Here is a 10,985-nt window from a genome sequence, read left to right on the forward strand (position 1 = left end):
GCAAAACTATCAGGAGAAATGTGTTTTATTCTACATTTGATATTACGAAAGAAAGTAACCATATGGTTGGAGTTTGCTGAAGTGTGACTTCGCACCTGAACACCGTGGCGCATGGAGACACTTGGAGACGCGTCAAAGCGCAATTTGGCACCGGCTGCCAGGACCCTGATAAATAGGAGCTTCCTGCCTTCAGTCACATATCCTCTGAAAACTTAGCGCAGGACTGACCGCCACGAGGAACCATGGAGACTTTCAATGCCAACAGTGGATTACCTTCTGCTTTTCCTGGAGACAATGTTACTCAGCAGTCCGGTCGTTGGTGGAGACCATGGGTTGGAACAGAGGACACAACGGGGGCACACGGAGTGAGTTTAGGCGACTTGATTAGACTTCTGATGGTCTTTTTTTAATTCAAACATGCGTTTCTTTAAGGGATAACACGTTTAACAAGGTCTGTTTGTTTTCCTAGGGTCACTCTAATGACGGAGACCTTTCTGCTGCACAACACCTCAAAACTCCTCAGGTCGTTCACCCAGTGAAGTAAGTAGAGTTTTGTTAAATACGTGATGCAGGTTATTTCTTTGTGAGTATGTCTTATTCATTCCTTTGCTCTCTTTTAAAGGTTGTTCTGGCCAAAGTCGAGATGTTTCGATTATCTGTACCAGGATGCAGAAATGCTCCTGCGAAACTACCCGGTCCAAGCGACCATCTCCCCTTACAAAGACTCCAGCAGCGATGAAGACAGCGACGACGAAGAGGAGGAGATGGAGAAGGAGCTGAACTAAACGGGGCGCTCCCGCAAGCCTTTGAATACGCATTGCTGCATAATGTGATAATATATTTCTTTTAACTTATTACTGTAAATATATGTAAATATACCGTTTTCACTTCTTTACCAAACAAGAATGTGAATGCTTAAGTTATTCCTTTAACACTTCTACCTCTTTTGTACTTTGTTAAGAACTGCAATAAAATGCATTAAATGAATGTTGTTGTCTGGGGTTTAATTATTTTGTTGATTTGTAGTTAGTGCGACCTTGTACAGTCGAAATCAAATCAGTTTTTGCATAAATAAATACTGAATTGAGTTTTTGAGAGAAAGGACATGCTCTTCTATAATTACTATTTGAAAGCCAAATGAGACATCAATATGACTTTATGTCTCTGCAAGTTGTAGCAGCTTTGACACATCCGAGCAGCTTTATTCCCATGGATAAGTGTAAAGCTGTAAACGCTCCGTTTCCTGCGCAGTGTCGCCTGAAGTGCGGAAATGTCAGTGACACGTGGAAGGTGTCAACCGTGTCACGAGAGCATAAAGATCGGCGTGTGAGATATTCTGAGGGGAAATACCAAGTCAGACAAACATCCCTGGCAGAGTCGAAGCAACAAATATTATTTTCATGTGGATTAGACTGAAAATATATATATTTTTTTATATACATCAGGACAGAGTATCCTACTCTATTAATGCCACACACTATAACAGGTGTTTCCTGTCCTCCACTCACAGGACAGAACATGAAGGAATGAACAGGGTGATGAAGGGTTTCATGAATTATTGACTTAAATGTATTTTCCAATTCCAATGTCTGTCCCTCCAACTTTAACAAAAACGAACCAAGCCAAACCAGCAGAATGTGACAATCAGGGCCGAATGAACACATTATGGGGCCCTGAGGTGTTGGGGCTCTATAGTATGGAACCCTTCCTTCTGCTTGCTGTGCGTTGTGTAATGTACACAATGCACTTAAATACACATAAAGTAATTCTAAAGTCCATGCATGACAACATTGCATCTCATCTAGAGATTTAGTCAACCAACAGCACCGCTTGTGTGTCCAAGAGTGGAAAAAACACAATTTGATTTGGAAATGCACCAAGTGAGGTCAGTGAGGTCACCATCACCTAAGATGACCTTCTTTAAATTGATGTAGAGATGAAGTAGCGATCCTTCATCAAACATCTCAGTTGGTACAGTGCCGTAGTTGTGTAAGCTATCTTAAAACAACATGGAGACACACATTTGCAGTGTGTCTGGGGCCCTGCAGCTAGTAAATCAGCTTCTGTAATAACAACACTTTAATGCAATGCTGCACTATGAAAAGACTATATGAAGTTGTTGGAACGCAGATGTAAATGGACTTGCATGTTATATAACGCCTTTCCTAGTCTTCCGCTGTACATCAAATTGTCACGCACATTCGTACACTGCTGGCAGATCTAATTTAAATGCTCATTCGCACACACTCACGCACCACTGGCTCAGCTTTCTTGCCCAAGGACACTTCAAAATGCGGCCCGGAAGAGCCGAAGACGGAATCGCTGATCCGCCGATTAGTGGTCGACTTGCTCTACCTCCCTGAACCACAGCCGCCCCTCGTTGTGACGAAATAAAGTAGGTTTAGAAGGACTTTTTTCATGACGCTGTTACATCAAAGTCTCTGTTAAATGCAGGAAACATATTGCTTGAATATGATACAGTTATAATGCACAGTTTCCAGAACTTCAAAACACATACGCAGACTTGACATCTAATATGTTGTCTGTGTTCTAACTCGGTGACGTGAACTCTTCAACTTGCCCTGGTGCCAACCTTTCAAGCCTTTCCGTGGGAACCCATGGGATCATCTTTAGGTGCTTTGCAGGGTGCAAAGTTTGCACGCCTTATTACACTAAACATGGTGGCCTCGGGGCTGCTGCACTGCCGCTGAACTACTGACCTCAGAACAGACTGTATTCTAATGACAAGGAAGACCTATTACATTACATTATATTACATATCACATTTTCGTTTTCGCACCCCGATTGATACAACAACTCAGGTACCAAGACAGTGAAGGTGTAAAGCAGCAAACATCGCTGCACCTAATGTTTTCCTGTGCAAGTGATGGGCGAGGATGGCTACTGAGCATCTAAATCAAATTGAATATTCATCCGCGGGACTGGATCAGGAGTCGCCGATGACGCTCCGATAACCTCTTCAACCTCGGCCCCGCATGGTCGAGACTTTCCCATGCCTGGGTGTCAGAGCTGGTGGTTGCAGGAGCGTCACTTACTTGGGTGTGACATTTGCTCACCTCCAGAGTTAAATATACAAGCAGCCAGGGACTGATGCCCTGTCTGATGAACTTATAACTTTTACTGCACAAACTTTAGGTCAACTGAAGCAGACATGTCTTATTAGAGGGTTTATCTACATGCTTTCCCTTGTTTAGTTGTAGAAATCTCTTTTGCAGTGGGAGATTCCTGAAAAAGAAAAAACATATACAATCACAACAGTAGCTCTACCGGGCTGTTCCAGGCGTAGATTGTGATAACTGAACATTTTTAAATTACATTTTGTTTTTGTTTTTTTGGTTTGGACTTTTACACGTTGTTCTATCCCGACATAACTTTGCGAAACTCGGATGAACTTTGCGCAGCTTCAACTTTTCAGACGCATGCTTTCCCAGGAGCTGGTGTGAAGTTGGGCGTGAGGAACACACACCCGAGGGCGTAAAACGCTCAGTTCAGCACCACGGTTGACCTCTGCGCTCTCATGTGTCACAACTGCCAAGCACCCTCTCTTTGCCTGCGAATCCACTATCTTGTTCTAATAAGTTGTAGTCAGGTTTCAACAAAAGAGTATGGATATCAACATTCCCTTGGTCCAGTCTGTCTAACTAAGACCTACCTTTGATGATCATAATGGTCCTTTCAAAGTTATCATTTTCAAAGCAACAGTAAATGAACTCGTAATTTGGTGCTTCTCGAAAGTGAGTATTAAGAATGATGCATTATTTTTTTGTAATCTTTTGGAGCTGATTTGGAGAGTGTGACCGCTGGCCTGCCCCGTGAACTCTGACTAGGCTCGTGGTGTGATCAGAGACACCAAACAGAGGTGACCAAGTGTGACCGAGTGTGACTCAGCCAGGCTGAACCGACTGCGCCAGCTTCTCACAGTCACACCTCTGCTTGGCCTGTGGGGACAGAGGTGCTCTTGTTGTCAGAATAGTCTATTTATGACCGGTCGGTGTTTTCAAAAAGGTAGTTCAGCTGTAAGCCAAAGGGGGGCAGTGTGCTTCTGCTCATGTACAACGTTGTGCATGCAGACAGGAAGCGCTGCTTTTGTTTGGAGTAGAGAGTTTCTTTGGCGATCCAGAATGTTACTGCATCTCTCAGGACATCTGATAAAAAAAAGTGACTTTCCGTGCACCGATGGATAATGAACAGTAAGCACTGCTTTTCTCCAAATGTAATAACGTTTACTATTGACGTCAATGGAGATTGTTTGGTGGGTTCAGGCATTAGTTCAGAGGACTGACATGTCAAATATTAAGTGACGTAGAATATTAAAAACAGTGTTATTGTGTGCCTGGGATGCACACATGTTTGCAGTCTGTGTGTCACCAAACTGTCACCGCCTCAACGTTCGGCCGTGTATGTGGAAGCACCACTTGATGTTTGTCCACAGTAGAACCAGCACAATTAAAGTTCCCGTCTTTAATTGTGCTTACAGGACCCATATCCACTTCTTGTTTTCTCCCCTTTGATTAGCTGACAGTTATTTAGAGCTGCACAGCAACAATGAGTGCTTCAGACCAACAGATGGGGCAAGATAGCCAGAAGTGAGACTTCATCTGGGTTTTGGGCCCAGTGATGTAACTCTGCAGTGCGTCCACCTGGGGGCGGTATTGCACTTGTTCAGTAACCATCCATTTTCAATTATAGGATGTTGACAATTCAAACTCCACATATGTACAAGATGTGAGTAATTTGGAAAGTTCGGCATGTGGATTTTTATAGAAAATAAATACAGACACAGAATATTAGGTATTCGTTAAATAAATCGCTCTCATTTTAGGTTTTTAAATACATAATAAATGACTGTAAATTGCTTCAAAGTGGCTTATAATATTTCTATTACGCGGCAGAGCAGTAGACAATGCAGTCAAGGTTTTCATTAAAAATGCATTTCAAATAAATTAAATTGTGTTTGAACATAAGTATCCCTTATCAGGGTTTAATGTAAACACTGAACTGATTTAGTGTGTGTTTCTTCAGAGTCCAAAATTAACAGAACAAATAAAATAAAGTATAATTAAACCAAGTAAATAAACTGGGGGAAAAAAGCTTATAATGGATTTCTTTTATTTCCTCTTTAAAAGACAAAATTAGTCTTTTTTTTTTGTATTAATCCAACTCTAATCCGCCTAATCATTATGTTCATATTACTTTATAATACTTTACATTTCATTGGATTGCTTATTTATGTCTTGAATTGTGTATTTTTGTATTTACAAATTAGTTTCTCGTTGCGGTGTAATTTATTAATGTTGTAAAGTCACGCAGGTTACAAATCCTCTCGCAGCACTGTACATAATGTAGTGCCTGTCATTCACGCACGCTGGAGATGTGATGCACGTAAACGGCAGCGTGATTAAGCAGCAGCCAGACTGAGCAGCCGTCTTGTGGTAATAAGATAGAAGACAAGAAGCGTAAATCTGTCAATGGGAGTGAACACTTTCATTCGCGTTTCTCTGTTGAGGGAGAGAAACCACAGAGTTGCTCTGGTTCCTCTCGGCGCATAAACATTCCGCCTCACGCCGCCGTCTAAGAGATATAGCTGTTGTGCTTTTCTACACCTTGTAATCTCGCCCCTCCACTTAAATAGTTAGTTTGGTCTCCTCTCTCTGAGATGTGTGCTGTGGAGATAATTACAATTTCAGCAACGTTTGCCAGGTGATTACCTCATAATCCCCTATTTCATTTGATAAGTCACGCATTGATTTAACTCAGAGTTGGACCTAATGGAGTATCTTTTCCACCGCCACAGTGATTTGTATGCCGGGGCGAAAGGACAACGTTGGATTGAAGGCAGAAAAACAGCCGCTCGCCATTCCTTTTCACTCTGATGAAAGACAAGCAACGAGAAGGCAGGTTTAATCACAGCAACCTGAATGTGAACGGTAAATCATTGCAATGGCTGATACAGTAACGTGTGGTGGTGGTTAGGATAGTTCCTCTCACATTAAAGCTCCCCGTTTCTTTTCTTTTTTTGTGGTTATATTCTCTCTTCTTGCAGGCGGGGAGGGGGATGGACTGATGAGAGATAAGAAGAGTGAAGGGAAGAGAGACCTGCTTGGTATTCACCTGTCTCTCCGGATCAATAAAGGTAATTTGGGCTGATTCCTCCCTGTAGGCCTCTTAGCAGACAGACGGGGAGAGGGGTCAGCCACTGCTGAGCTGCGGGGAGCTGGAATAACTTAGAAACACACTCTGCAAATTACTGCCCCTGTTTGAGAATCTCTCATTCAGCTATTCCTCTTGCCCTGACAAGAGCCACAATGTGATGCGGAGTCCTCACACAAATGTGATTGGAGGCAAGAAAGTGCCCTGCAGTTTTTAAGACCTCTACAGGTCTAGATCTACATGTCTGGAAGAAGCGGCTAATTAATACATGGTGGCTGACTTTCCATTTTCTGGCAATTCTGCAATTGTTTTCCAAGACTTTTCCCACAAATAAAAATGAAGCTAACTTTCACCTTTATCCCAACTTTAACCCGAACCTGAAAAAAGAGAGGGAAACCAAAAAGTTTCGTCATGACTATCGGTTTTCACATTTTAGACTTCGTGGCTACCGAACTGTTGAAAAAGGGGTTATGATAGCCATGAAGAAGAAGGTTTTGGAGGTGGGAGCTTCAGATTCAAAGGTCAGGCCTCGTAACTTACCATGGAAACAGGGGTGTCAAGTTGAATGAGAAATAAGTCTTGCAATACACACATATAGATATATATATATATATATATATACACACACACACACACACACCCAACAACCCAGATGTATGATCATGGCATGAAATCCTGGATTGTGGTTTACCTTTTAATCATTTTATGGTTCAAATAAACCGCCTGTGTTCCCATTCTGCTGCTATTAGGATTAAAAGAAAACCTCTTAATGACTCATTTGTCATGCATTTTTTTTTTTTTTTACCATTTTACTTTTTTGTTGTTGTTGTTTCTTTTAAATTTGAACATTCCTGCTCACAACCTCTCTCTCTCTCTCTCTCTCTCTCTCTCTTTGCCTCTCTGTCTCTTGGGGCTGCAGCGGGTCTCATCATTCGGTTACAGGCATGGAGGATGCCGTCCGTCATGTGGGGTCACCAGTCTGAGAGGAATGCTTCATGTCAGGGGTGTCAGGGGTGGAAGGAGCGTCCCGTGGGAGACTAAACCCACAAAGGCTGAACCCCACCTCTGGCCAATCACTGCTGCGTGTCCTGCTCATGTGGTGCGTTTCATCAGAAGTACACAGGTGTGCACCGCCTCTGCACGTAGTTTCTCTCTCACTTGTATTCACGTGCAGGCTTGGTGTTGTGACCTCGTGTTGGAGTGCTCACATGTTACCAAGTGCACTCATATGCTCATACATGCTCTCTTTTTTTTTCCCCCCTCGTATTAAAAGGTGTAATGTTGACACGCTGAAGAGCAGAGGTGAGTGAGGTTTGTTTGTACAAGCTATGGCAGAGCAGGTCCCTCTCAGCTTTGATGCAATTAATAATCCTCATACCATTCCCATGTTTTTTTGTAGGGAAAAAAAAGTTTGGTTTCGCAGCGTGAATAACCTGTGATTCAGTTATTCAGAAAAAAAAAAAAAAGAAGAAAAAAAAGTGAATGACCTTATTGACGTTCAGCGAACTTTTCTGAATGTGTGCTTTTAAGTTTCGTCTTTGAATCTTCATGCAGTAACAAAGTTCAAATTCACAATGTCAGCGTTGTTGTAAATACCTCTTAAACATTAGAAATCAAGCACTTATTTATAAATGAAATGTGTGACTATGTAAACCGTATTTCAGTCTAAAAAGGTCACCTCGACATGCCGTATGGATGATTCAACTTTCACATACATGTCTTGGACTGAATTATAACTCCGCCATAAGAATCCTGCTAATACATCAAGTGTCTTCCAGAAATGTGATTAATAGTCTACTTTTGCTTTCCACATCCAACTATCAAACTTCAATTATCTTTCAACATCATTAATTGTTTCTTGAGGAAGCACATATTGATAGTCCAACATGTGCAGAACAGTTTGAGGCCGACTAAGCTGACAAGTCATTTCCATTCTAGTACCCTGACCTAATCACCATATCTTATTATCATTCACACGAAAACACTAATTACAAAGGCAGGGTGAACCTGATTTATGCTAATGGAAACGTGAATATGCGACGGATGCATTAATCTAGAGTATAGGACCCTGCGCTGGTGTTAACTGTGATTAGCATGTGATTACCATAGCACGGGTTATATCTACGGGAAGCCCTGCTTCTGATGGGCTTGTGAAAATCTCTCTACTCACTGGCAGAGAATGAGGCTGTGACTCTTCACGGCATGAGGAAATAATGTTAATAATACAAAATGAACAATTTTGATTGTTTTCTTCTAAACAAAAATATCTAATTAGCGGCAAGTCAATTTGAACATGGGGTTAGCAGCTAAAACATGGGTATTAGCGCTTTGTGTCGTAGGTGGTTCAGAGGATAAGGATGGAGAAAAAAACGAGTTAGATTACCAAAACGTGTTTTAAAGGGTTAGTCCACCGAACAAAACCAAAAAAAAAAAATGTGTGAAGGAGATCAATTTCAGCATATTACTGTGGATAATCCACAATCCACAATTCTCACAGAGACTGTGTCTTTGGTATAAAGTAGTTTCAATGATTACAACAAATATCTCAAAACCCTATCAAATAAAACCAAATTCCCTGCGGAGCAAGATACCACGAGAGGAGGGTATGGATCTTTTTTTGTGGTTTGGGGGAACTGGCTGCCAATTTTCTATATTTTTATTATTGACAAAATCCAATAAAAAGTCTGTCTTAGTGAGTCTCTACTTGTTGACTTCCCTACCCTGTCTGTGACATTCAGCCCATTCCTTCCTACTGAAGACATCACTTTTTAAAAAAAAAAAAAAAAAACGTGTTACAAATATATAATTTCATTTTTGAGAAAAGCCTCCTGAAACAGCTGGGCACTGTAATTTTTTTGGCAAACGTCGCACAACATAGCCTGGGACTCCCATTGACTCTGACAATTACAGACATTTACATAACCCTGCGCAACTCTTCCCTTTAAATATACACAACACTTTAATAACAGACTTATTTTAACGCACTTTTCATTTTTTTTGTTCGTTTATTCTATTGTAAATTTATATATTTTTTGTCTTTAAATTGTCTTAAATTATTGTTACGCACCAATCATCAAGCCTAGGCATAAAACCGAATCTGATCTGATCTGAAAGTGTAAATAGTGCATTTGTTGGGGACTATTTTCAGCCGTGGATTATCACACATTTGGTGCTCTTATGAATATTTATGGCAGCAGGACGCTGTATGTCTTGTGTATGACGTTTGTGGGATTGACTCAAAAACTGCACAGCGTTGAGGTCTTTGGCAGATGAATGAGTTCAGGCGTTTTTGCTACACATGCAATACTCGTGTAAAATACAGAATTTGACCACTTAACCTTTCGATGCTTTCAAGTGATTTTATTTGGACGTATGACTGAGATGAATGGTGGCAATTATAAAGCCACTCATTTGAACAATAAGCCCGTCACTCCACAGTACATCCTGTACCATATAATACTGTATTAGTCGGTACATGTGGATGTGTTGAAGGCGACGCTTCCTTTTGCAGAGTGCAGGTGTTTCCCAGTGGCAGTCCCCAGCGCCATCTGTTCCTCCGGCTGGACCACACCGAGCAGCCTCCAGTGGACAGGAGGATGCGTTTGTTTTGGGAGACACAAGAGCACAAAAAGAGGAGGGGGCCTATCCTTCTATCCCTGCTTTGATCCCTCTATTGAGAGGACCCAGGCATGGTCCTCTCTCAGCGTCCCCCCCCCCCCCCGTCCCCCCGGCTTGTGCCTGGGCCTGGATGGCTGGTCTGATGGCTGAGACTGGGGGGCTATAGCGAGCCCGGCACTCCAGCAGAATGAGCCTATTGACGAGGCAACAGATTGGCTTTGAGTGTATCTGATGGTTATCCCCCTCTTCTCCCCGCCGGTCCCCCTTCTTCTCCCTCTCTCTTTCAACCAACTGAAGACAATCCCCGAATCTCTATGTTTCTAATCAAACTGCCAGTGTGTAGTGGATTTAAGAGAGTGGCAGAAACCATTGTTGGGTAATCTGTGCCAAAAAAGGAGAGGTGGTGTTAAGTGCGGCCCTTTTCTTAGTCGGGATTAGGCTTGGTTGTTCCTCTGTTAGCCCTCTTTGGGTAATGCGTTTGGCTTTAGAAGCAGCTCGGCAGAGATGGAACATCTCCATGACGGGTACTAAACCAAACCAGCAGGTTGAACACAAGTGTGTGAGAAGTTTGTATGTGGGTGGATTCATCATTAGCAGAGCACAGGGTCATCTGGCTTTAATAGGTGTACTCAGGTGTTGGTTCTGATGTCTGCAGCAATGGTGTGTTGTTTGCTGTTGGGAATCAGGTCCTGGCTCTCCCCTTCCCCCCTCTGCCCTCCCTCTGCCCCGCCCCAGTCCCTCTGCACCCCAGCTAATACCAGGCTCATTACGACGCTATCGATCGGCCCTCGCTTCACACCAAAGGGCAAAGAAGTCCTCTCATCCCTTTCTCTCTTTTGTCATTCTTTTTCTATTTTTTTTTTTTTTTATAATCTGCTCTCTTTTCCCCCATGCCCTTTCTTTTCCACTGATGTCCTACATTTAGCTGTTTCCTTTCTGGCAATTATGTTTCTGTCCAAAGAAATGAACATTTCAAGAAACTAAGAGTGCATGGTTTAAAGCCACAACCCAGTCAGCACTGGATTTTTTTCCCCGAGAAGTATTGACGTTAAAATAACTCAAAAATAAATACTTTTGTCAGAGGCTTTTGTTTTTGTGCTGTTGTTTACAGCCTAGGTCGTCTAGTGTGCAGCGGCATGGTTTTATGACTCTCACTGTAACCCCCAAACAACACTTATCCTGCTCGCCTACCGTCC

At 42.3% G+C, this 10,985-nt stretch overlaps 1 protein-coding gene and 1 long non-coding RNA gene across 2 annotated transcripts; both read left to right on the forward strand.

Annotated features, from left to right (window-relative positions):
* Positions 1-242: 242 nt before the first annotated feature.
* On the forward strand, positions 243-785 carry ripply2 (ripply transcriptional repressor 2). The gene is made up of 3 exons (XM_068737378.1): positions 243-365; positions 470-540; positions 623-785. Exons 1-3 carry the CDS (start codon positions 243-245, stop codon positions 783-785), a joined length of 357 nt encoding a protein of 118 aa, XP_068593479.1.
* Positions 786-4,119: 3,334 nt separating this feature from the next.
* Positions 4,120-9,872, forward strand: LOC137892302 (uncharacterized). The gene is made up of 4 exons (XR_011105407.1): positions 4,120-4,211; positions 5,816-5,948; positions 6,065-6,154; positions 7,091-9,872. It is a non-coding gene; the product is annotated as an uncharacterized lncRNA (long non-coding RNA).
* The last annotated feature ends 1,113 nt before the right edge of the window (positions 9,873-10,985 follow it).

This window comes from Cebidichthys violaceus, unplaced genomic scaffold (assembly GCF_023349555.1).
Source record: "Cebidichthys violaceus isolate CVI_PGR_0920_01 unplaced genomic scaffold, fCebVio1.0.p SCAF_78, whole genome shotgun sequence".
NCBI classification, from domain to species: Eukaryota; Metazoa; Chordata; class Actinopteri; order Perciformes; family Stichaeidae; genus Cebidichthys; species Cebidichthys violaceus.